This window comes from Clupea harengus, chromosome 3 (genome assembly GCF_900700415.2).
Source record: "Clupea harengus chromosome 3, Ch_v2.0.2, whole genome shotgun sequence".
Taxonomy (NCBI): domain Eukaryota; kingdom Metazoa; phylum Chordata; class Actinopteri; order Clupeiformes; family Clupeidae; genus Clupea; species Clupea harengus.
In genome coordinates, this window is record NC_045154.1 from 26,344,910 (window position 1) to 26,371,780 (window position 26,871).

Genomic DNA, 26,871 nt, shown 5'->3' on the forward strand with positions numbered 1-26,871 from the left:
AAAGGTGCAAAAGTCCTCGAAAGCCTTGCCACACACTGAACGAAGTTGCAGTTTCTCTTCCTTGTGAAAATGCCTGTGGGTGGACAGCAATCCTACCTGCTGAAAATGATTTCTCACACGTGGACCAGTGGTTGGGTTGCCTGCCATGTGGACACTAATGTGCACTTCAAGGCAGTTAAGGCATCCTACATTCCTTATCACAACAAGGGCAAATGTGGAGTGTGTACCCTGTGTGAATAGAATATGGTGTATTTTTTAAGTTCACACTGTGTTTGAATTGAGCTGCACACAAATCACACTTCTCTTCTCTGCTCGGGTTGCTTTGCTTGGAGGACAGCAAACGTGCATTAAAATGTACAGCCTCTTTACAAATATCTTCCCACACAGAAGTGCATTAGAAAATCTTATGAACTGGCCAGCCTGTATCCTCAGCTGAATAATGCACACTATCCACCTAGCTGAAGCCCGACACTTGCTTGTATCTCACACTGTATTTTCTTTGGTTCATCTTCCTGGGTTGTTCTTTCGATTAAACTTCTGTCATTTTAAAAGTATATCTGGGTCCCAGTTCTTGTGACTAGCTCAGGGAGACTGTTTAGACTCAACTTCCATTCCTAAACGCTCCAGGGCCCCACATGCTCCGCATCTATTCTCCTCGACAATGCCTGATTGTGAAAAAGGAGACTGGATGGTATGGTATCATATATTTCACCTATGGGTTAAAAGTGAGAAAGGTACAATCCCACAAAGTCAAATCCACTTTGTCTAATGCAAATAAGTAAAGCTTTGTTTACATTCAGATTGGAATTTACTTCTTATACCAAGGCAAATAAGGAGGAGCCATCCATGCTTTATTTTATTGACATTGTATTGGCTGTATGGCTAATAACCTCCTACGAAAACATTTGTTTCTATGCATCACATAAACCGATTGAAGATGTTTATTTATATATTTTGCTATTTGAATGAATTGTGTACACACACATATTCTTATTTATCCTAGATTTATGTAATCTCTATATAGTCATATTCGTATACTCTAGAAAAGTCAGATTAAGGCATCAAACTTCAGATACACAAGGACAAAATGCTAGTTACCCACGCTAACATTAGACTGAACAAATAGGGAGTGAAAGCCAATGATAGTGTGAGCCCACAACAGTGTGATCTCATTTCAAGTTTTACCATAATAGTTGAGGGTGGCATATCAACTTAGTACCATGATAAAACCCCTTTGTGATCTCAGATGTTGCACAACACCTTAAAAGAAAACTTTCAGTGAATTGAAGTGAACAAGACACAATTTTATCAAAGGATTCCTTCTGCCACGGCCATTATAATGTTCCCAACACTGCACTATGTTACATACCTATCCCGTTAGCACACCATGTGAGAACATTGCTTCATCAAAAGAAAGGTAAATCATGCCCCTGACCGTTATAAAAAAGATACATCAACAAACTTGAGCAACAGCGTACGTTTAATCTTTATCTTTAATTACCGAGAGGTACAATTCCCTGATTCACAAAGTTTCCTTTACAAGAACTATGAAAAAATGTGTGACAATGCCAGACAGTAGTGACACTTTATGTAACAGTGACCGTGAAATGCTTGCTTACAATGCACAAAAGTATGAATATTTCTGAAGGTCGCAAAGCTTCAACATTTTACATGAAGGTCGAGATTTTAACCCCTGGATAGCTGTGCGATTTGTGATTGAGATCTGGCACCATGTCACTAGTAACTTCCATTGGATTTACCCGAACATCCCTTCACCATTTGCGTGACAATAGGCACACTTTGTGCACAAGTATCAAAGCTCGAAAGCTGTGCATATTTAATGCAGTCAACCATGAGCGGACATTTAAATGGTGAACGACATCACTATTACTAAAATCTCCACAGATCCGGAGATGTCACCTATGCACACGTTGATGAATTTTCATATTCCATCGCTGGGAAAACCTTTTACCACAAAATAAACACTCATGGGGTTTCTCCCCTGTGTGTGTTCTCATATGTTTCTTCAGCCCTGAAGCTGTCCCAAAATTCTTCTTACACACTGAACAAGCATAGGGTTTCTCCTTCGTGTGAGATCTCCTGTGCATATCGAGATGGCTGGATATAATGAAACCTTTCCCACAGAACTCACACTTGTAGGGACGCTCTCCAGTATGATTCCGTGTATGAACTAATAATGACCCCGAAGTTGGGAAACCCTTGCCACAGGAAGAGCACAGGTAGGGTCTCTCACCAGTGTGCAATCGCTTATGAGAGACCAGGTTTGAGGGCTGGATGAACCTCCTCCCACAAACTGAGCAGCCGTAGGGTCGTTCACCCGTATGCACGCGTATGTGGCTGGTCAAAGCTCCCTTCATCCTAAATGTCTTGCCACAATAAGAGCACAGGTGGGGCCGCTCTCCTGTGTGAATTTTCTGATGATGAGTAAGACCACTTTTCCTAACAAAGGACTTGTCACATTCTGAGCATGTATGCCGCAGTTTTGGTGCTTTCTTGTCTTCTGTATGTGTTCTCTTGTGTCTACTCATACTGGATTTTGAAAGATAGGTCACATTCGGTGCACGCCTGCCGTAGTTGACTGACTGAGATGCTCTCTTGAGCAAGCTGTCTTGGGACGGGGACACCCCAGGCCCTTCTCCTGAGGATGTCGGGACCTTTCGCTCCCTCCTGTCGTCTACTGCGTTCTCACAATCAATCATGTGACCTGCAGGTTACAAATCATTTGAATTATGCACACAGTTTTGACATACACACTTTTGGGAATGATTACTTAAAACCACATGAACGCTGATAGTAGCCTCAGTGGTGGCACCCAGAGACTCAAGGAAGACGAAGGAACTACAAGAGACATTCAGGGTTATTCGGAGATTAGCCACTCATTTTGTTATGTTGTTTAAACTGCTTCATTTGGTGCATTGAATGTACATTAAACCCTATATTTAATATTGTCAATGTCAGTAATGGACGACATGGGGAACACCGTTATCATCACTGCATAAGTTAGCACAGTTATCACACTTGCGTTACATTAAAGAGGACCTTAATTTACTGTACATCTCTATTCACCCAATTAATAAGTTAACAACAACAGTTAATAACAAAAGATTGATAAACAGTCTACGACTTCTGTTCGGATCAAACACATGGCACCTTTCAAAGATTTGGAAGTTACAGCCAGTAATAGGCTACTGCTGATGTTTGCCCAGTGAATACGGCTGGTGTGTTTTCTCCTTGCAATGCCGAGGGAAGGGTACCTGCTATATTCATAGAGAAGGGATGCATCGATTGCATTGACATCAATTGGCCTCTTTCTTGAACGGTTACACTCCTGTTTGCAATAAACTGACCTGAAGCATGAGAAGAAGGACCTTGCGATGGGGCTGGTAGGCTCTTGGTTGGAGGTTGTTCTGTTCGGCTCAGGATATTGGACATTTGCCGCTGGTGCTGTTCGTTGGCCGATTTAAAAGATTGAAGACTTTGGGTGTTTTTGTGGCCACTCGATTGTGCCACAAAGTTCTCTGGTGTGTTGGCATTCAATACCCTGCTGATACTTGTTTTGCGGACAGACTGGTTTCTCACTTTTCGATCGATTCGCTGCGCTAGACCAGAGCTTCCAGCAGCTTGCCGTTTGGCAGCTAATACTCTACGGGACCTTTCAAACTCATTGTCCTTGAGGATGTTGTGTGGATATTTTTGGTCTGTAAGGAATCGATGGATACTCCTCTGAACGTTAGATACACTATCGGGCTCGTACTCGTCGCCATTTACCGTGTGCACGTCCTTGAAAAACTTTGCAAGCAAATGGTCAAGCTCGGGAGCTGGTAGGTTAACCATTCCTATTTTACCCTTGTCGATTAATAAGTACCGTTGAAGTGTTTCCAGGTCGCTTGTTGTTTTTCTCGCAGTGTTTGCACTTTTCTGCTCTTTTAGAATGTCCTCAATTTTCTCCTGGCTGTTGTTGTTTTCATTATCGTCATCTCCACTTCCAGTTGTAACGATTTCCTGTTGATCTGGATAGTAAAACTCACTATCAGAGTGTTCGCTTTTGCTCATTTTGTAAATCAAAGGAAATGTTTATTGTAAGTAGAAAAAAAATGTAGTTTTGTTGAGCTCTCAGGTCCTCTCACAAGAAATTTTCGTCGGAGGGCAATAGGCAATTCCGAATCACCCGCTGAGACCCCTGATTGGGCAATACGCGGGAGGCATGACCACTCCTTAGCCAATCAGAACGCTCGTTCTATCGTTGCCATATAATAACTACATTTTAACTCACCTGTTTGCCTAGGTTTTCAAACATTAAACATTTCAACTCTAAATGAGCATACATTGTTATGGTAACAAAAGACTCTCTTAACTGCTTTTTCGAACAAACGCTGTCAGCGGGGGTTTTTTTTCTATCTGAATCCTCTGGCTCTGAACACAGCCTAACGTTTCTTCTTTACGCCAAACATTGAGTCTTTTCTTAAGTTACAGTCCAAACTGCCGTTAATGACACGCTTCCGACACTCCAACATTGAGGATGAAAGTACGTGAAGAACTTGCTGTCAGAAATGTCTGATAAGTGTAAGTGAATGAAATGAATAAATGAATACAAGGTTTGTTTCCGAGTACTTCCTAGTGCGTAAAGCCTTCAAAATAAAAGTATTTTAAGCCCGGTGCAGCATGCGACTCTGCACTGGTCTGACATTACTATACGAAAGTGGTGGGAATGATCCATAGATGGACAGAAAAATATTAATGAAATAAATTACATATAAAGTAAACACTGCTCTCCTATTTTGAATTAACTCTTTAACACAGTGTACCTGCATGAAGTTATATAAATAGATGACCTGTCATGAACTGGCAATATTGACATTACTTTGTAGTTACGTCAAATTTCCGTGTGCATCACATTGCAATATTTTACAGTTTGTGATTAATGCACTTTTAGAAGACTGATAGTACAATTTTCAACATCATTAAATCTATTTTGTATAAATCTGTTGACGAGATTCTGTTACAGACTACTATTCAATGTACACCCACTGGTGGACAACACACAGTGTTTTACACCATCACATGGACGGTATATAAAAGAAACAACCTGGGTAAGACATGGGGATCCACGAACAGGACATTAATGACAATGCAGGGGTACTGCTGGTTATAGAGTCTCTGTAGATCACAAATAAAGCAAGTAAGGGAGTAAAGAGCCAATTAGTTCAGTCTTTTTTAGTTTCTCCCCTGTGTGAATCCAGCCCACAGTACTCACACATACATGGACGCTCCACTATAAATTCAGTTGTGAATAGAAAAGGTGCAAAAGTCCTTGAAAGCCTTGCCACACACTGAACAACGTTGCAGTTTCTCTTCCTTGTGATAATGCCTGTGGCTGGACAGCAATCCTGCCTGCTGAAAATGATTTCTCACACGTGGACCAGTGGTTGGGTTGCCTGCCATGTGGACACTAATGTGCACTTCAAGGCAGTTAAGGCATCCTACATTCCCTATCACAACCAGGGAAAATGTGGAGTGTGTACCCTGTGTGAATAGTGTGAATAGAATATGGTGTATTTTTTAAGTTCACACTGTGTTTGAATTGAGCTCCACACTGCACACAAATCACACTTCTCTTCTCTTCTCTACTCAGTTTGCTTTGCTTGGAGGACAGCAAACGTGCATCAAAATGTACAGCCTCTTTACAAATATCTTCCCACACAGAAGTGTATTAGAAAATCTTATGAACTGGCCAGCTTGTATCCTCAGCCGAATAATGCAATATAGCCGCCTAGCTGAAGCCCGAAGCTGTTATCTCAGTTGTGTAAGAAATTACAGTATTTCCCTTGAGTGAACATGAGATTCATGATCAAGCAGCTGCTGACCACCAAAAGTTGGCCAGCATAATATCCAAAATGGTAATCTTATCATGGTAACAAAGGAATGGTCCCCACACTGGATTTGCTCAGACACCTGGGGTCAGGAAGCAAACGGTGTGTGTAATGGTAATTAATCATAGTATGGGAATGGGGGAGGCCATTGAGAATCATCTCAGTCAGAGTAACCTGATTATCATACAGAACAGCAAAAGGTTGCCAGACCTATTTGCATTTGAAACCTAGCTGATTTACATTAGGAGGTGTCTTAAACAGTATATATTGCTAGAGTTGGAGATGCTCGTGGGTCAGATCTACACCGCTGAATCCGGAGTATGTGCCACGTGCTTCGTTACTGCACTTAACTGGAATAAAGACAGATTGCTGCATCAAACACAAAGAAACTTCCTTTTTCTTACAGTTGTTTGTATTTCATCAAAAGTCAGTTGCGCTTCGCCAACATCTGTCTATCTCTCTGAACAGGAGCTGCTCTTTTTTCCATTTAAGGAAGACTTGTTTTCATCTGAAGTTGTGGCGTCTCCTACACTAAGATAATCTGTAGTCTTCAGAGTCCCACAACTGAGTCTTAAAATGGTTTATTTTGGCTGTCAAGAAAAGATGGAATATGGACTTTTGCATTAACCTTGTGAATGTCATTAAAATCCATGGAAAACATAATCCAAACTTAAAAAAATAAGGGGAAAGGTGTATGGCTAATAACCTCATAGGAAAACATTTGGTTCTATGTATCACATCTTTTTATGTCTAACACCTTGTCGGTCTGGTTTTTACAATTTGTTATCTTAACTGCACTGTTTTGTCACACTGTTGTTTACCTTGTATGTCTGTCTGGTTTTTACGATTTGTTTTCTTAACTGCACTGTTTTGTCAAACTGTTGCTTATCTTTTTTTATTATTATTATTTCTTTTAATTATATATTTTTTTTATTATTATTTCTTTCTTTTATTTCCGTATCTCTCTGTCATGCCCTGCCTTGATTTAGCCATCTATGCAGTGCGTCATTCACTTAAACGCTGCAGTTCCCCTTGCACAGCATTCTGCCAATCCGCTAAGCGGCAGTATTGGTATAACGTAAGATAAGGTAGTTAGGTTGATGTTAGTTGTTTTACATAACCAGAAGAAGATCTCAAAATAAGCATAATTTGGTGATTCCTGGTATTTTGCAACAACACTTCGGTGTTTTGGTGTTTATGATGGATTTTCTCAAAGCCGAAATCGCTAGGAAGAGGAAGTTAATGGAAGAGAAAGATCTTATGGATGTGAGTGTTGGGAGAAAATCTTGTAAAATAGCTATTCTAGCTTAGTTAGCAAGTTAGCTATCCAGAATGCTACTTGGTGGCTATGCTAGCAATCTTAAACACTTTTCTAGTTGTCCATGTTAGATTGTGGATTATTTTCCAATCTTGTCACGTGAAACGGTCCAAGCATTACACCACTCATGGAAATTATAGCAAATATGTTTGGTTATAGTTAGCCACTTCGGTTACGTTAAGATTACGTTAGATGCACTGTTGCATGGAGGAATTAGCTAGCTAGCCTAGTAACGCAACAGTAGTTAACTAATTCGTTTGTGTTGTAACTAAGTGTTGTAAACAATATATGAATTACCTCACCTGTCATTACAACTTTTAAATGATAAATTATCATTCTTGCTTGGCAAAAATAGAAGAAATGTGTCAGTGGTAGGACTTCAAACAGCTAGGCTATGTTTTAAGGCCTAGGTCTAATTTAGATACATCACATACTATTTTTGATGTCAGTATGGGTATATGAGTATTACATTTAGTATATGGTCATTTGTTTGTCTGAGTCCCAGCGTTTGTAGTTTCTCATTTCGTGTGTGTGTCTGTGTGTCTGTGTCTCTGTGTGTGTGTCTGTGTGTGTCTGTATTCTCTCACTTTTCCAAATATGTTAAGCCAGCTAGATTGAAAATAAAAATGTGATGTGCGGCAGGGTGTTGATTGAATAAATGTCCTCATATGTTCCCCTTCTATTTTTTTTTAAGGACAACAAAAAGTACTTCAAGCGATCTGATCTTGCCCGCAAAGAAGAGGAAGATTATTACAAAAGATGTGGTTATAAGGTAACAACTCCGTATACATTATGGTGAACAGTTGCTTGATGACAAAAAAATTCTAGATAGACATGTCGTACACAATTAGGAAACGTCTGTCTTTTTCACATCCTCGGAGTGTCTGACTAGTCTCCACTGAAAAGTCCACCAGATAGGCAAATGACAAGGTGACACTAACTACAAGGTTCGTGCACTGTTGTTTATGTATGCTAAAACTTGAATCTGAGGCTATGTTTACAGTGCACAATCAACAGTGTGACCCAAATGTTCTTTTTGACAGAGTTGTAAATGGAACTGTCAGGTACAAATCTGTTACGTTGTAACATGTAAAGAGATTTGTGTAAACAAATTGGAAACGGGCAAAACATTAAATAAATCAGATGTGTGCATTCAAGTCTGCAGTGTAAACGTAGCCTTTGTGTTTAATAATTCTCTCACCATGTACTCTATCCCCCCCCCCCATCCAATCCACCACATACTTGAAGAACCAAGAAGCCAACTGTAAAGTGTTCTTGGCCCAGGCTGTGTGACCTACTTCACCCCCATCCTCTGACTAACTGTTCCTCTGTCCTGTGTGCATGTGTAGGTTGCTATTGAAAAGCCCGAGGCACAGGTAGGACTCAGGCGGAGCTTACCCACCACTCTCTGTGCAGGTCTCAGAGCATGTGGCAGGCCTTAAGCCCCGGCCGTCTGGTCCGTGCATGGAGGAGAGAATGAGTGGTGTATCTTGGACAGGTGTGATTAGCTTGGCCGCTCCATGTTGCACAAAGTCGTCGGCAGCAATGTGGATTTTAGGTTTTTTTTACCCTCAGTGTTTGGTTTGGCATTTTAAAATGACTTTTTAGCAAGTGCATTTGTTCATGCAAACCTGGGAAAACTGAATTTGCTTTCCAGTTAACTCAGTCCAGCTTTCTGAGCCCACCTCCAACATCAGGAGTAACTGTAATGGATCAAGTTGTGTGTTCTTCGAAGGTTCACGCAGACCTCTGATTTTGTGCAACTGTGTGTTGTTGTTGTTGATTTTTTTTTTTTTTGTCTTCTTCATCGGAGATACTCCAAGTATGATTTGCCAGAGGCACATAAGAGCATGGATTTCGAAAGAGCATGACTCAGCAGTGCATCTCAGAAAAAAAGCCACATCTCATTACTGTTTGATGGTCTCCATTTCATTGACCTCTACACAGAGTACATGGATTGGCTGCCATTTTGTCTAGACTCACTCAGGGGTCAGGCATGAGAGAGCTATGAGATGGGCTTTCATGTGGTTAAAGGTTTTATCCGGGAATGATGACAAATTCCAACACTGTATTTTGTAGCATTATATTTGTCATTGTCAGGCATCATAAGGTAGGATGCTTGTGGCATCATACCTATGATTGACATTGCATGTGGCCGGCAATAGTGCTGTTGTCCTGAAATGGGGCCGTACAGACAAGATGAGATTTTCTTAGTGTCAGTGTGTTGCCCCCTGCAGAAGAAGGGCCGGGGTCTGAAAAGCTGGTTCCCCCTCAAGGCAAAGCTGGTTCCCTCTCAAAATGGTTCTCAGAGATCATGTTTACTGAGATGCACTGAATGCTTTGCCTTGCATCCTGAGTTTTGCTTGTGGGCTGTGATTTTACTTGAGAGATTTGTTTTCGTCTTTGTTCTTTTAATCGCTCACTTCCATTTGTTCTGGTCTCTCTGAACTTTCCATGCGGCACAGGTGGAGCCGAAAGCGCCGGAGGCCAAAGCATCCAGTTCATCCAATCCCAAGCTGGAGCTGGAGATGGCCGAGGAGAGGCTCCCAATGACACTCTCTCGCCAGGAGGTACACTCATCAACTTGGCCAACATAAATGGTCTTGTATGTAGTTACATCAGGTTGTGAACCAACCAAATGCCTTCAGTTCCAGTAGTTCAAGGCACAGACAATGACATGTTGTATATTAGTGCTGTGAAATAATTGACGAGTTGGTACCCTGAGATGTTAATGAATACTGTGGGGGCCATGGGATGATACTCCGAAGTGGCAGTTCGTGGATTATGTGGTTTCTAACGTAGGTCCTGTTGTGGTAGTAGTTTGTAACAGAGATGTTGTGTGGAGGTGATGATGATGACCCCCCGTGTGATGTCTCCAGGTGATCCGCCGACTTCGTGAGCGTGGAGAACCGATCCGGCTGTTCGCAGAGTCCGACTACGATGGCTTCCAGAGGCTGAGGAAGATCGAGATCCAGGCCCCAGAAGTGAACAAGGCAAGGGCCTAATGTTTCCCCTAACATCATGTCACAGTCAGAGAACTCCGCAACTCCACAGAGCTCCCGCTCTGCTTTGAACTAGATGCAGTGTCTTTGTGACCTCATGATGGTTTACACTGAATTGGTTTGAATTGTATAGAAACTGCCATAGCAAGAAAGTGGGCAGTTATATTGGTTTTCCTCACCGTGCAATGATGGTATGTGTGTGGCTTTGCCGTGAGGCTAGCTTGCCTTGACTGGCCAGTGCTGAGACGGTGGTTGGGTTTTGTGTTTGTGCGCAGGGTCTAAGGAATGATCTGAAGGCAGCCATGGATAAGATCGACGCGCAGTACCTCAATGAGATTGTGGGATTACAGGAGCCCGGTGAGGTAGACACACAGCACGACCTGAAAGTGCATGAGGAAAACACCACTATAGAGGAACTGGAGGTACGCACACACACGAACACACACACAGATGTCTATATACACACACACACACACACACACACACACACACACACACACACACACGCACACATGTTATTGAACTTTATGGTGCATTTACCCCTCTTTAATAAGTGCCATAACGCTTAGCTAACAACTCTTGAGAAATTTGGGACCAATTATATCTAAATGTCTGACAGAGTGGTAATGCATGTGCTACATCATGCTATTGTCGAAGTGCTATTTTGCCCACCAGGTGGTGCCGTCGTACCTGTCAACATCTGCTGAAAACAACATTTAGCGTTCAAAGCTGTGCCACACATGCCCAGTCATAACAGGCTCAGGGATATAACACAAGCATGACGATGATGACGCTTGAGCTGTGTTTTATGTTGCTCGTTTAATAATAAGAGTGTTTTTCATCCGCAGGCTCTGGGTGAGTCCTTGAGCAAAGGAGATGACAATGGCGACATGGACATCATTGACAAAGTCTTGAAGGTGAGAGAGAGGAGTTTCTGATTTATATCCGAAAGGAAAACAAAGTCATAAATGAATGAGGTGAACAATGCTCTCCCAGAAAGTCCTTAATGTGTGTGTAATTGTTTGCGGTGTAGTTCTTGCTGGGTGTGTGGGCTAAGGACCTGAATTCGCGAGAGGACCACATCAAGCGCAGCGTCCAGGGAAAGCTGGCCAGTGCTACACAGAAACAAACGGAGTCTTACCTCAAACCACTCTTCAGGAAACTACGAAAGAAGGTACACTGATCATCTCTCTTACTTAATGAGCATATTATAAAAGAACTCCTTGGGCGTATGCTCTTTTGTTTTTGTGTTTGTTTACTTTGGTAAGATGGCAATTTTAAAAGGTATTGCTTACTGCTTGACCTTAATCTACCAACACTAAGGGAGGTGTTTCTTGTAACGGGAATACGTTTATAACTTGAGCTTTTTCTCATCCTGTGTTTCAGAATCTGCCCGCAGACATCAAAGAATCAATTACAGACATCATTAAATTCATGTTGCAGAGAGAGTACGTAAAGGTATGGCAGTCATCCATTCTACGAAAAAAAAACAAAAAAAAAAACAGATTTGAACACATATCCTTGTATGTCTCTGTTCCTCAATCAGGCAGTGTAGCACATTGGTTACGTTTCTTGCAGTAGGATTTTTATCTCCTGTGTCAGTGTTTCCTACAATTTCAGCTTGTCTCCCTTTGATGGAAGTACAGTAATCATAACTGTACATTATGAATTGAACACCTAAAGTATGGATAGGAGTGGTACCCATTTTGGTGGTGGTTATCACATAAATCTGTCTATATTTAATATTAGAGGGATGTGTCCACAGGCCAATGATGCGTACCTGCAAATGGCAATTGGCAATGCCCCCTGGCCCATCGGTGTGACCATGGTGGGTATCCACGCCCGTACGGGACGAGAGAAGATCTTCTCGAAACACGTGGCGCACGTGCTGAACGACGAGACCCAGAGGAAGTACATCCAGGTCAGCACCCAACAGCAGACCTCGATCAGCGGGGTCGAGCATGACCATAAGCTATGTTTGTGTGTGTGTGAGAGTGGAGAACTAGTCCTAATCCATTACTTATCCCCTTGTTGGATGTTGGTGTTGCATGATTTGCACATGGTAGATGTTTAACCTCTGGACAATTTTTTTTTAGTTTTGTAAAATGTTTCACTGTCAACCTTAGACTAGTCATGTGTTTGTTTTATTCCTCATTCGGTTGTGTGTGTGCGCATGTATGTATGTGTGTGTATCTGCATGCGTGTTTGTGTGGTGTCGTGCAGCTATGATCTGACTTGTTGAGTGTTGTCCATAACCCAGCCCTCTGTCTGTAATCTCTAGGGATTGAAGAGGTTGATGACCATCTGCCAGAAGCATTTCTCCACCGATCCCTCCAAGTGTGTGGAGTACAAGGCCCTCTGATTCTCCACTGAGATGTCCTTTTTCTGCGTGCACGCATTCCTGCGTGCGTGCATGCCTGCGTGCGTGTGTGTACACACAAACACACTTGCACATTTGGCCATGTGTAAATAGATGAGGACATGTCATTCTTCAAGTCTTTTAATAGGAAGGTCCCGACACGGCGTTATCATGCAAGTCATTTCAGTTTGAGTAATAGTACTTTGACCGTGTCACAGACAGCAGTGGACTACAGCGTCTCATATGTTTTTTTGGGGGGGAAATTATGAATTTGCTGATGAGAAATGAGGTGTGTAAGTTTTATTATGCAGATCTCTCCAAATCTGTGTTGGTAAATGTGTTTTACAGGGACGTTGGGTCTTAGGACCCAATCAAACTGTCTTTCACCACGTTCTTCACCTGTATTTGTGTGTTTTAATTAAACCTTTTCAACCAAGCTTTTCTGTTGATATGTTTAGATGTAGAGGTTGTGTATAAGTGTGCTTGCCTATGTGTGTGTGTGGTATGAAGAGGTAGATTACTTCATTCCCCCTTGGACCCCACCAGTGGTGACACACTGGAGAGAAGCCCACAGGAAGTGGGCCCTGAAACACACACACACACACACACACACACACACACTCTTCATGACACACTCTTAATGACACACTGTTGGCAGCAGCTTTGGGTCCTGACTCAGCCGGCTCTGTCAGTGGGAACTGACTCCAGATTTAGCCCTCTCCTTATCTGTCCTTCCCAGAGAAGGACGGAGAGAGAGAGCGAGTGGAGGATGGAGTGACTTGAGAGTGTTCCTGTGACGCTGACTGAGTCACTAAGCAAAGCAAACGCAGCTCCTAAAAGGTTCTCTCTCTCTCTCTCTCTCTTCCTCTATCTGTTTCTCTCTCTCTCTAGGCTCATCTGTCCAGGCTAACTTCCTCCAGGCTCTCACATCTGTTTCTCTTTCTCCCTCCCTCCCCCACCTAGATCTAAACCTGCTACACTGGATTCCATCACACTTTCATTCAACCCCCCCCCCCCCCCCCCCCCCAATCCTCCCTCCCCTTCACCTCCTTTGTCTTCCAAAGTTTGACATTCTCCTTTCCTCTTGGATAGGTTCTTGCTCTGCAGATGAGAGTCACAAATGTCTCCTTCATGCTCCTCTGCCTCTCGCTCTGCCCCACATCACAGCTCAGCTTGTACACTCTGGTTCCTCTCTGGTTTTTTTGTTGTTGTTTCCCTTCATTTCCTTGTCTCTCTTTTCCTTTGTTCCACGGCTCACTTCTACTCTGGCTTTCTCTTCCGCTCTATATCATCAAGTTCTCAACTTTCATCTCAGCTGCTTTCCTCTCCTCCATATGCAGCCTGTGGAATTGCAGGTGATAACCCGGCCAGTCGGGTCATGAACTGATTTGACTGCAAGCGGTCAGAAACGGAGTTCATGAACTGAAAGGGGTCACAAGTGGTACTTATCTCTTTCTCCCTCTCTCTCTGATTCTGCTCGGGTCTCATATGCTACCCCTCTGAAAAAAAAGTTCTGGGTCATAGCACGCACCAAACATCCTCATGACAGCTGTTGCCATGGCGCCAGGACGCTCTGTGCTGTAAACAAAAGTATTTCAAAACTGCCTTCGGCACCAAGGAGGGAAAAAAAAAAGATACAGTGAAAGAGAAAAGAAAAATAGCAGGAACCACTTTCTCATGGCGCGGAGTAGTAACGGCTTCCAGCTGTTCTCGAAGGCCGGAACACATTGCTCCCGACTCCGCCCAACCTCCAGAGCATTGCTATGGGAACCCTGCTTGCGAGAGATACTTGATTTTTATTAGAGTAAAGGCCTAGTGGTGAAAATCAACAGCTGGACTTGAAAGGTTTCTCTCTCCTCTGTATTTTCCGTTCTTCCTGCTTGGCTGTAGTTCTGAGCCCAAGATTTGTTAGGCGTATGTATGTTGTGGTTTCTAGAGCAGTTCTATGGACTCGATCTCTAAGTCTGACCATTATTCATGGCATTAAGGTGTTTCTGTCCTCAGGGCAGAGAGATAAGATTAGTGCAAGACCATCTTGAACGGTGTTAATTTACAGTCATCTTAAAGGTTGAGTTCGCAATTCTGTGTATGTATACCATATGAAATGCGCTATATAAATAAACTTGAACTTGAATGGGTTGATTGGCTGGAATTGTTGATGGCTCTGCCCGAACCAGTATGTTAACCATTTGCAAAGCCAGGACTGTGTACAAACACCAGAATTTTCTTAGTGCAAACGTGTGAACGAAAAGCTAGGGGAATGTGAGAAACAATTTGACAAAAAATGTATTGGATCAGAATCACAGACTGTGCCTTTAAAAGTTTAAAGTCACTTTGTTGGACAACATCAAGGCAGCCAGCTCTTCAGTGACCTTCAGGATTACTTGTGACCTTTCTAAACCCATCCGAGCAATATATTTTTCCTACAGTCCTCGGAAAGAACAAGAGGGATAATCAATCAATCAGCATGGTCATTAAAACTTAGTTTGGCATTCCATTCGAAGCCAAATCCTTTGATTTTTTTCCTCTCTCTCCACACATAGCAGAGAACAACATTCAGAGCTGTGCTCATTTCCAACAACACTGCCTTGACCTCTTAGGAGAAGAAAAGATCTAGTACATTCCTTCATATAGAGTCACAGCTCTGTCTCTGGAGGATTCCGATGCCAGCTGAGCGTATTCAGATTCCAAACCCATGGAAACACATCATTACAGACGAGAAGAGAAGAGAAACCCGACTCAGGGATTCCATCTAAAACAATGGCAGCTGTGAGGGCTGCCTATTTACTTTTTTCCCGTGTTTTCCTGTTGCCGGGGGAAACCCGTATCCATTGTCTGGAGCACAAACATCCTCACCAGGAAGCGTTGAGTCGTCCCAAAGGACATAAACATTCTTGGGAGAGGAAGTCCAAATGGGGGAAGGTGGGCTATGGGGAGGGTCATCTCTCAGCCTCTCATCCATGCAGAGATTGCGTAAGGCTAAGGGTCCCTCAGAGACAGGAATAAGAGATAGGAGGTGTGAATTCTTCCCAGAGGATTACAGCTGATCTTGCACTGGCTCATGCCTGACTTCAACTACTTAATGACTTCATGTTGGGAGATATGAATGGCTGGCTGTGTGCAGGTTTTTACATTTGATTTTCATGGAATCAAAATATACATTTAGAAAACTTGTTACTGGTAATATGTTAAACACTTTGCTGTGTGATTTCCATCCTTATAACGGACTGGAACCATGCATATGTGGTTGTCTGTCTGTAGCAGCCCAGGAGAGATTGATGAAACAACGGCCTGTCTTGGGAAGGATGGGGCTCAGTGTCATTTGAACTGGTGGAGTAAAGGGATCGGTCATGTTCTGAGAAATTGCATTATCTACGGATGCTTGAGAAGGAGATAGTTTGGTCTGTAAATGTTCATCCTTCTTCCATTTTAGTTAGGACCAGACATCAGTGCTGGTGTGTGAGAGTGTGGAGAGGAATGTGGTTGATCTTGGCAGAATTTGTGTTACACAGCTGTGAAACAACGACGCATACACACACACACATACGGAAGAAGGTGTGATCTATTAGAAGTCCATACTGTAGATCCAGGCTTGGGACCATAGGGAACTGTGAGACTGACGGGAGTTAAGGGGCTACAGGAACAGATGCTGACTACAGTATAGACTACAGCTTTCAGTGAATGGAAAAAACGAATCAAGTGAACCGTAAAGTTGGACTCCTTCACATGCAGCGTAAGAAGTGTATGTGGTGTTAGAAATGACTCTGTGTGGAGATTGGTAGCACGCTGCTGCTTTCCTGGGTTAATTAGGTATATGAGCTTTTAGTTGTCATTGTGTGTGTAAGTGTACACTCTGATGTGTCTTTCTTATGTCTCAGATAGGTAACCCAAATTGGCATTGGACAGGACCGAACAAAAAGTGAGACAAAGGAATAGAAAGCCAGAAAATGTTTCATCATTATCAACGCCCATTAGCGGAACTGAGATCAGTCCTGGCACACAGTGCTGGATCCCTCCTTCCCATTACTGCAGAGATGGCTCCACTGAGGGGGATCCCCGTAGGCCCGTGAAGCAGCCATTAGTCCGGCTCTCCATGATTTACTGCTGGAGAGGCACACACACGACAGGAGGCTCCAGGCCGTGGCTGGGACAGCGGAGCTGGGTGACAGGGACAGGCTCTAGTTGAGTGCTGATGATATGTCTGGTCATTTTTAGTGTAATTCATTTAGACATTTTGACATATTTGATATAAGCCAGTTATCTTTTTAAAATGTCCTTCCCAATCTTTTTTGGGGGGCTCTTTGCCTTTCTTAAGATAGGACACTGAAGAGAGACAGGAAACGAGTGGGAGAGAGAGACTGGAAAAGACTGAAGGTCAGATTCAAACCCGGATCCCTGTGGGCACTTGGACCCATGCAAGGGTTGGGATGCCAACGCTTGCGTTTCAGCTACCCCCCACCCCCACCTCCCCAAAGGCATAGAAATATCTCTTCCTGAGAGTGAACAAATGAAATGAGAGGTGCAGCAAGAAACTAGTAAAGACGATGCTTGAACCCTAAGCTTTGATTTGTTTTCCAGGAAGAAAAGGAGAGAAAGTTCAAGGGTAGCTATGTGTATCGTGACAGAAGGAGTCAGGGTTTGAAGTTAGGCTGATGGTAAATGTGAAGCTGCCTGGTATAAATATTTATGGGGACTCTTTTTAATGAGACCATTGGGAAGGTCCTCAGAAGGATCTCCAGGAAAATCATTACCATTGTCTCCTCAGTGGAGTCCATAGATAGTTCTTGATTATGAATAATAATAAGATTCGGTATGCAGGTCTCCCTAAAACGAACAATTTTCATGCACTTGAAGGGGGACAGGCCAAAGGGTCTCGACAATGGACAGCTAGCACAAACGCCACTGAGAAGCAATGAAGAACAGTCACACTTCACTTTAGAGAACATTCAGCAATAATTTATTTTCATAATCTCAAGAACCACCAAGTTTTTCTCAACTGGAAAATTCAGTATCAGTTGCCAACAACACAGTTTTGAAAAATGTAAAGTTACTATACAAATTCTTAATAGAAAAAAAAGAATAAATTAACTGTGGAATTCTGTATTTTTTTCTCTCTCTTTCTTCCCGACAATTCCACATTTGTTTTCTACAACACCGTTTTTTTATTATTCATTTTTGTCTGGTTATGTCTGAACAGAACCCAGTAAAATCATGTTACATGCTCTACTGTGAGGAGTGGAGGGGTGAGCTACACAGATTAGTCCAAGCTAATGTCCTTCCGTTTGCACAACTGGTATTAAAACTATTGACAACAATTAGGAAAAGTCTACACCTAAGAAACCGAGCAGTCACTGGTCTTCTTGTAGCACCTGAAGGGGGGGTTGGGTTTTGTTACTATGTCTGAGAAAAAAAAGAAAAGAAAAAAAAAATACTCATTTATATATATATATAAAAAAATCAGAACATTTAAAACAATGGCATATGTATTTTTCTTACAAAAGAACCCTCACAGGCCTACACTGCCTTCCATCCTCACATGTTGATAAATGTGTTAGTTTTAACTCTTATCGAACTATGAAAAAGTCTTAATGTTGCTATTGAGTACAGGTTGCAATGGTGAGCGGGATGTGGGTATACGGGGGGTCAAACAGGAGTCACAGATGTCAAAGGTCACCACAAAGACCAGAGCAGACCTATGAGGGTGGGGGCGTCTGATTTCAAGGAACAGGCTCAGATCACTGCACATGGAGTTTCTAGTCTTTCTCTTCTTGGAAGGGGAACAGGGGAAGAGTCCATGGTGGTTATCAGCATGCGTGGCAATGACTAATAAGGACCACAAAGCAGTCCACCCTGTAACGAACAATTGATAACAAAATGAAACAAACAAATGCCAACCAAACAAAACAAATCGCCCCACCCCCATCTTCCAAAGTCTGGGCCAGAGAGGCATGGCACAATAAGGAGACGAGCAGTAGTTCTTGGGTGTGTTTGTGTGTGTGGGTGTGTGGGTGTGTGTGTGTGTGTGTCTGTGTGTGTGGGGGGGGGGGGGGGTGTCTCCCTGGTAGTCAGTGATAGTATGTAATCAAATTACATTTAGATCATCAAACTCAGAATGTAAAATGAGGGAGAATTGTTCTGTACACACAAAAGACTGCTGGACTCTAGAATGAGCACTGGCGTATTGAGGTTCTCAGCATGTTAAAAACAGGCAAAACATAAACCAGATATGAAGGTTTGCTTCTCAGATACCTCTTCACTATTTTGCATGGGTCTCTTTACACTTTCACCGCACTTGTGTACGCCTTTCAGTTTAGTGTAAGTGGCGGGGTAGGGGGTCATGCAGAATGCTATACAAAAATGTATTTAAAGTATGGCTTCACATAATCCCTCTACTCCTGAGAGGGTAGGCAGGTGATGGTTGTAGGCCAGGGAGAATCGCTGAGAGAAATAAAGCACTATCGCATACCCAGAAAGTCTCACGTCTTATTGGCTCGCACGGAAGAACCATGGAACCTAAACGGAGATGGTCTGGGTACGCACTGCACTGAAGTTGTTGATGGGACCGTTAAAGTGCCTTCACCAACAGGCAAATCATTGTTGGTTAACTGGGACTGAGGTCAAAGAGGCCTTAGGGTGGTTCCTGGCTTACGACTGTCCTAAAACTTGGCAGGTGAGCTGATGGTGGAACATTTCAACTGATTCTCTTTGACTATTCAATTTGGGTTGACACATTGGCCCAAATGGATAAGCAATCAAAACTGAAATCAATACACCCCTCATATTTCAAAATCCTACACTGGGAAGCTGTTGAATCACAATGTAAAACAGCATGTTTTCAGTGAGATTTCAGTTAAGTTAAGTTTGTTTGTTTCCTGTAAACTGAGGTTTTCTTGTTTAGCTCTGGCCTTGTTTTATGCTGGAATGCTGTTGTGGTTTCACAATGTGCAGTTTTGTCCTTCAGGTAAAATTCTGTGTGCTAATATTGGCTGTGCTCTTATGAGTGTCACTTAAATATTAATAACTGGAGCAAGAGGTAACCTATGATATTGGCAGTTAACCGTTTACTGTCCTGTTTCCTTCTGTTTTCCATGTTCGGTGCTGGGAACCCTCTTTTGGGTTCCACTGTAAGGCATGAAGCGCTCAGACTGCCATGAACCCTTGGTTGAATTATTTGCGCTGTATTGAACACTGAAGGAGAGCAAACGCTGCTGGGAGTTGTAGTTTATCCTCCTTATGGGTGCGTACAGTACGTGTTCTGAGCACCATAGTCATATTTAGGGTAGAGTAGGAGAGTGCTTGGACGAGGCTGGACCCAGCTCTTTGTTTCCATGGTTACCAAACACACTAGTTACAGGCTGAGGGACACACAAAATTCCCTTAGTGCTCATTTAGCACACAGCTAACTCCTTCAGTATCCATACCTGCATGGATGAACTGTCCACAGATCTCTGAATCGAACAACAAGGAGGTGTCACATACAAGTTTTAACACAATGAAGACCTCCCACGAAAAAACCCCAACAAACCCAACAAACAAGCAAACAAACACATTTTCACCCCCCCCCCCCCCCCCCCCCCCCGCACTCCCACAATGTGTTTTAGGGGGGATAAGAATACACCCTGCTAGCCGGAGACAGTGGAGCGAAGCAGGGAGGAGGGGTGGGGGTGGTGTTCAGTATGGGTGGGAGGTATGAGAGAAGGTACAAGCCAGCCAAGCTGGTCAGAGGCCCAGCGCTCTTGCAGTCTGTTCAGTTGGTTGGGTCGCTGGTTGGGCCGCTGGTCAGGGAAGACATCCAGATGATTTCCAGAAACTTCCATTGTGCCTCGTTGGTTGGCGGGGGGGGGTGTCTGCTGCTCTTTGGTTGTGGGTCAGACGTGGGTAGAAAGGTTGTTGTTGTTGTTGTTGTTTACATTTTTTTCCCGTTCTCTGTTTTAGGACTATCCACAGCTGGTGAAAGGAGGGTTTGCGAATGATCCATATGGGGAACAAGAAGGAGGATGAGGAGAGGAGTTTGTCTCCAGTGATATATATATAGAGATTTATATAACTTCTTTTAAAAATCTTTTTACAAAACAATACAGAATAAAACAAAACAAAAAACAAAACAAAAAACAAAAACAAAAACAAACAAATGAGAAAGGAGAACACTATTCCACAAATGGAGGCTGAGTCCTCCTGTCCTGGTGGGGGTGGTGGAGCGCAGGGGCCTTCTGTGGAGCGCGTGGCGGTCAGGGACACTCACATGGCACCCCCTCACCGCTTTGTCAAGATCAGGGATATGCAGTCACCAAGGTGTGTGTGTGTGGGGGGAAAAGGGGGGGGGGGGGGGGCAGATCAGGGGTGGCTTGGAGTACAACGCAGTCTCTTAGATTGAGTGTGTGTTTGTGTGTGGGAGACCAGGTTCCATTCCTCCCAAATGCAGAAGAGATCAGAAGAGATGGTGTTGAAACAAGCCAGTGTGATATGTGGGTTTGCCTATTACCAACGCTGGCCCCAAACACACACACACGCACACACACACACACACGTACACGCACACATATATGCACGCATACACGTGATCAGAACAGCCACATCAACATACACCAGTCCAACTGTGAATTGGTGTGGCCGGGCTACCGCTGTGAGGGATCTATGTGCTATTGGGCTGCAACTCTCTGGGTTCAAAGTTCAAAGGTGAAGAAGAGTCTGATGGCACAAAGGGCTGAGGGTTCAGAATGTCTGGGATTCACTTCACTTCAGTTCAGATTAAGATTCGCTTTCCCACAGATTCAGTTCCTCTGTCTGATGTGAACCCTCTTAGCCCGGCAGTGTCCCTCTAGACACGCACACACGCACACACACACACACACACACACACACACACACACACACAGTGAGAGGCAGAGAGGAGGGGAGGGGGGGTCTTCGTAGAGGGTGGCTGAGGGGTGAATAGGAGTCCCCCCGCATGGCTCAGGCCTGCCTAGAGGATGCTCACTATGGGCAGTGAGAGAGGGATGGCGAGATAGAGAGAGAGATGGAGGGATGGAGAAGGGGAGGTCAGAGGTCAGACAAGGGTCCCAGGCTTGGCCTTCTCGTGTCCATACCACTGCACGTCCACCAGCTCAGAGTACAGGGAGCTGTTCAGGAAACAGCTATCTTCGAGGGATCTGTGTGGACACACACACACACACACACACACACAATGTCAATCACAAATTGTTTCACAGCTCTGCTAAAACTGTAAACAAGCTGAAATAAGGAAGCTGAGTTATTTTGCATGAAACAAATACACAAAGAGAAATGCAACCTGTTTTAATGACCCTGAGCCCTCTGAGCGAAGTGAAGTCTCTTTGCTGTTGACCTCAAATCTGCAGGCATTTCAGAGGTCAAACTAAGATGGACTAGTCCTGGGTGAACACGGACCATTCTACACTGACCTGGGATCAGACCTCACCTACTGTGTATGTCTACCTCATGTTAACAGATCCTGAGCAGGCAACCCCTTGAGCACATAAAAACAGACGACAAACACCACAGGCACATGCAAACAGACAGGTTAAACCAGGAAACAGAGGGTTCTGGGAGAAAAACAGACAGACAGACAGACAGAGAGAGACAGGGAGGGAGGGAGGCCGCAGAGAGAGAGAGAGAGAGAGAGAGGAAGGGATAGAAACACAGGTGGGGAGGTGGAGCCCGTCCACTGTACCTCTATTCGCCTGTGTTTTGGTGAGGAGAGGAGCGGTCTTCAGTGGGTGAGCTTTCAGCCATGTCTCTGCGCCGAGAAGAGTGGGACACACACAATAACACACACGCACGCACGCACGCACACACACACACACGCACAAACAAGCACCCCGAATACACACCACACCAGTCAAGCAGAGGAGGGTTAGTTACAGAAAGAGGGGGAGAGAGAGAGAGATAAAAGGAGAATGGGAGAGATGGTGTGGTGGAATATAAGACCAGAAAAGAACAGAGGCAGATGAAAATAAGAAGAAGTGAGAGATAGAGCGTTGCAATAGTAAAAAAAAAGGAGTGATAGATTGGGGAGAAGGAAAAGAGGAGGAGGAGAGAAAAAGAAATAGCAGTTAGCACCCAAATGTTACAGTGTTAGCAGACTGTAGTGGCAGAGCAGCAGTTAAGTTCTGTGTGTATGTCCTACATACACACAAGCACACCCCCAAACACACACACACACACACACACACACAAACACAGATTAGCGTGTCAGAGGCGGCTAGGAGTAACACTGAGGTTAACACTAACAGGAGAAGCAACAGCAGGAGGTAGATGTGGGCTGTTAGACTAAAAGCACAATCTATCCTCAGAGCTGGGTCAGACGAAGGCAAAATGATTTAGGAAGGGGCCCTGGAAACTGGTCTGGGGACAGTCTGGAGCCCTGCGTGGTGCTGGATGAGATGAGAGTTAGGCTGAGGGACTGTGACCCTAGGTCAGCATTAGGAGAAATGTGTCCTGAAAGCTGCTTGCTACGGTCAGTCTGATCTAGAGTCTCTACATCTCTGTGACTAGAGCAACATCACGCTGACCACCTACAGAAGCAGCCTCACAAGTTCAAAAAGAAAGTCATAACGCACGCACACATACACACACACACACACTCTGTCTCTCCCTATATCTCTTTCTCTCTCACACACACACACACACACACACACACACACACACACACACTCTGTCTTACCCGCTCTGCCAGCTCAGAATATGCTGTGGACTGATGGGGGGTGTTGCTGCCAGCTCACTGGACGGAGTTCCACTCCGCTGACTATGTGGGGAGGCCACTGTACACACACACACACACACACGTAGAAGGATTATTAAAAATACAGTCACTTCCACAATGATATATTGTCCCACACACAGTTAACAGTCAAATTGCATCAAACATATTACATTTTAATTATCCATAACACACAAATATACACTCCCAGACATTATTTCATTAGGGTAAGGGATCAATTTACCGTCTACCACCTATACCTCTTCTATAAACACACACACACAGACACACACACACACACACACGCACACACACACTCTCTCTCTATCTCATACACACACACACACACAGTGCTGTGTGTTTTTTGCCTCGCTCTCAGTGAGTCACATCTACCCAGAGAGGGGGATAATCCCCCTGTCTCAGTCACAGCAGACCACCCACCACTCTTAACACCACACCAGCACACTAAACACACACACACACACACACACACACACACACGCACGCACATACACACGCACAAGCAAAGGAATGTACTTGAGACCAGCACTGTGCTGCCTCTCAGAGCCATATATAAATGAGCCCTTAACGTATCACATATACTATCTCACACATGAACCGAAGATGTTCAGGAGGCCTCATTCTACAAAATGTCAGAGACGGTTTGTGACAGCTGTGTCAGTTTACTGAATAATTGCTATGGCAAATGTTGTGGCTTTGTTTCTGTTCAACTCAACTATGTATTGCAATCATGTATGTGTGCTAATAGTTTACTTGATCTGTGCTCAATTATTTGTCAAGTCAACAAGTATTAACATATTGACTATTGATTCATTGATCTCGTATAACCTGTCAAAGATCTAAGGTGTTTCTTTCTATTAACCTGTATGTGAATCTGTGTTTGCACATATATAATGAATGTGTTCGTATATCTGAATATTTTTACACAGAGTGCACAGAATGACCTGTTATCTTTGGATGCACGCGTGTGTACATGAAGTCTACATGCGTGTGTGTGATTGTGAGTTCCTGTCTCACCTGGCGACCCTTTGACCAGCGTTCCCACCCGGCTGCTGCGTCCGCTCGTCTCCTTGATGGAGCCGCTGGAGCGCTGGTACCAGCAGCGCAGCTCCTCCGACACCGCCGCTCTCCCTCCCCCGCTGCCGCCGCCGCTGCCCCCCCCATCTCGGCCCAGCGACGGAGTCCGTACGATCTGTGAGCGCGAGGGCGTGAGCCGCCCGCTGCTCCCCTCGCCGTCCTCGCCGCCCCAGCCCTCCTTGTACATGCCACCGGCCGTGTAGGAGTTGGAGGTCTTGAACTGGGCCTTGACGCTGTAGTGGCCCTCCTGGTCGCTCTCCAGGCTGCGCACCACAACGCCGGCGGGGCTGCCGCCGTCCACGTAGAGCGGGTATTCGCGGATGCGGTACTGCGACGACGGCTGGCTCTGGCTGCTCATGTAGACGCCGTGCTGGGGCCCGCCGATCACCCCGGAGCTGGACCCCGAGCCGCCGGCCCCGCTGCAGCCGGGCCCTCCGCGGGATGCCGCCAGGTTGGGCATGCTGCCCGAGTTGGAGCTGCCCAGGTGGCCGGCGGAGCGGTGGCGCTGACGCTGGCGCTGGCGAGCCTTGGAGGGCGAGTCCTCGGCCAGCGTGGAGTAGTTGGCGTGGCCGGTGGCGGCCGAGGAGGAACCGGCTTTGCCCGGCGGGTAGAAGTGATCGCAGCTGGACTGGCTGGTGCAGGACGAGCAGTCGTCCAGGGGGTCGGAGCCGTTGGTGCCCGGCGTGTGCGGGCAGAGGTCCGGCGAGGAGGCGCCCGCCTCAACCTCCAGGCCCAGCAGCTTACCCTGCGACTCCAGGCTGGAGCTGCGGTGGCGGAAGTGCTGGGCCAGACTGTGCAGCCGCGTGGGGCTGATATCCACCGACCTGAGACAGCGCGAGAGAGAGGGAGGGATAGAGGGAGAGAGAAACAGACAGAGCAAGGGACAGGGGAATGGAGAGAGAGAAGGAGGGGGAAACAGGGAAAAGGTTTAATACCCCTTTAACTAATCAGTCTGACCCTTCAATTCAATTCAATTCAATTAAATTACATTTGATTTATACAGCATCAAAACAATATGCTTTACAGAGCCCAGTGCCTGGACCCCCTTAGAGCAAGTAGAATGGCGACAGGGTGTGTGTGTGTGTGTGTGTGTGTGTGTGTATGTGTGTACCTAGTGGAATGGACGTAGTGAGGCGCTCTAGTCCTCAGGTCTGGGGTAGAGGGCATGCTGGACTGGGAGTTCCAGTTAGGGAGACTCCTAATGGGGCTGCCCTGCAGAGAGTTACTGCCCCCCGCCTCGGTACAGCTGCCTGTGCTGGGGAACCGCCTGTGACTACTTCAGGGAGACAGAGAGAGAGAGAGGGATAGAGAGAGAGAGAGGGAGAAAGACGGAGAAGGGGGTTTTGTCTTTAGATATGTGTGTAGCTTTTATGTCCTGAGATCATAATAGTCTTGATAATACACTATATTGCATACATTTCTGCACGTGTTTGTCACCAGATTCGGCACATTAATGAATTGTCCAGAGTCCATGCTTATAATACATCATCCACACACACACACACACACACACACACACACACACACACACACACACACACACACACACACACACACACACACACACACACACACACACACACACACACACACACACACACACACACACACACACACACACACACACACACACCATCCCATGATCACTCATCCCAAAAGCAACAGCAGGTCCAGTGCTCCTACCCAGAGTGAGAGGAGCGCTTCTTGACCCTCTCGTAGGGCTCGTCCAGGGAGCTCTCGCTCCACATCTTGGGCTTGATGGGGGACTTGTCGTAGTCGCTGCGCTGGTAGTGCAGGTGCCTAAGGCCCTCCAGAGACTGCGGGGGAGGGGGGCGGCTGTGTGAGGGCGGCCGCGGAGGCAGGCCTTTGTGGGGGGACGCCGCAGGGGAGAAGGTGGGGGTGCCCGTGGTCTGGGTATCATCTGCGGAGGGCATCAGGTGAATGGTTACGAGGTGATAAAATGCATTGGTGGGAGCCGAGAGTTTTACGGCATCTGTGTGTGTATGTGTATGTGTATGTGCTTGTGTGTGTGTTTGTTTGTGTGTGTACACAAACTGAACTCACCATCATCCAGCACCAGAGCGTCAGACAAAGAGCTGTCCTCTGACCCAATATTGGCTTCTAATGCACAGAAACACACAACACATCCACATGCATGTTAAAAAACAACACACTGCTTGCACAGCTCCTTGTAAGGAAAAAACACAAATACCCCCACAGTTTGGCTTACATTCCTCTTCTACCACTTTACACCACCTCTCATTATCTGTCTAGACTGAACGAACAGACACTACTGGGAGTGCATCTCAGTCTCATCTCAGTCTCATCTCAGTGTGATCTAGCAGCTGAATAGCTGGACTGGATGATCGATCTCTCTCTCTCTCTCTCTCTCTCTCTCTCTCTCTCTATCTCTCTCTCTCTCTCAGCCCTCAGTTTCACCTCACCTATTCTAACTGACTATTTTTGTACCCGGGAACATTCCATGA

The 26,871-nt window shown here is 45.0% G+C and overlaps 3 protein-coding genes across 14 annotated transcripts in view; 1 reads left to right on the forward strand and 2 right to left on the reverse strand.

Annotated features, from left to right (window-relative positions):
* Positions 1–1,478: 1,478 nt before the first annotated feature.
* LOC116220040 (zinc finger protein 45-like) lies at positions 1,479–4,649 on the reverse strand. Its single transcript, XM_031565194.2, has 2 exons — positions 3,369–4,649; positions 1,479–2,725 (listed from the first exon to the last, which is right to left on the reverse strand). Exons 1-2 carry the CDS (start codon positions 4,072–4,074, stop codon positions 1,917–1,919), a joined length of 1,515 nt encoding a protein of 504 aa, XP_031421054.1. The 5' UTR covers positions 4,075–4,649; the 3' UTR covers positions 1,479–1,916.
* Positions 4,650–6,919: 2,270 nt separating this feature from the next.
* prpf18 (PRP18 pre-mRNA processing factor 18 homolog (yeast)) lies at positions 6,920–13,007 on the forward strand. Of its 2 annotated transcripts, XM_012837373.3 has the most exons (11): positions 6,920–7,157; positions 7,904–7,981; positions 8,559–8,585; positions 9,675–9,779; positions 10,089–10,202; positions 10,487–10,633; positions 11,060–11,128; positions 11,245–11,385; positions 11,598–11,669; positions 11,977–12,132; positions 12,493–13,007. In XM_012837373.3, the coding sequence occupies exons 1-11, from the start codon at positions 7,089–7,091 to the stop codon at positions 12,571–12,573; spliced, it is 1,059 nt and encodes a 352-aa protein (XP_012692827.1). In that variant the 5' UTR covers positions 6,920–7,088; the 3' UTR covers positions 12,574–13,007. The 2 variants fall into 2 exon arrangements, with proteins under 2 accessions (XP_012692827.1, XP_012692828.1); XM_012837374.3 differs by lacking the exon at positions 8,559–8,585 and having other exon boundaries at positions 6,923–7,157.
* Positions 13,008–17,504: 4,497 nt separating this feature from the next.
* Positions 17,505–26,871, reverse strand: part of LOC116220041 (FERM domain-containing protein 4A-like) — a 102,697-nt gene continuing 93,330 nt past the window's right edge. For 6 of the 11 annotated variants that reach the window (XM_031565200.2, XM_031565203.2, XM_031565199.1 and 3 more), the window contains exons 18-23: positions 26,450–26,506; positions 26,069–26,306; positions 25,497–25,661; positions 24,326–25,209; positions 23,252–23,348; positions 17,505–21,719 (exon numbers count right to left, since the gene is read on the reverse strand). In XM_031565200.2, the coding sequence (XP_031421060.1) occupies positions 21,617–21,719; positions 23,252–23,348; positions 24,326–25,209; positions 25,497–25,661; positions 26,069–26,306; positions 26,450–26,506 (1,544 nt within the window). In that variant the 3' untranslated portion in view covers positions 17,505–21,616. Of the gene's footprint in view, positions 21,720–22,258; positions 22,711–23,251; positions 23,349–24,325; positions 25,210–25,496; positions 25,662–26,068; positions 26,307–26,449; positions 26,507–26,871 lie in introns of all 11 variants that reach the window. The other 5 variants (XM_031565204.2, XM_031565198.2, XR_004163429.2 and 2 more) reach the window with 4 other exon arrangements.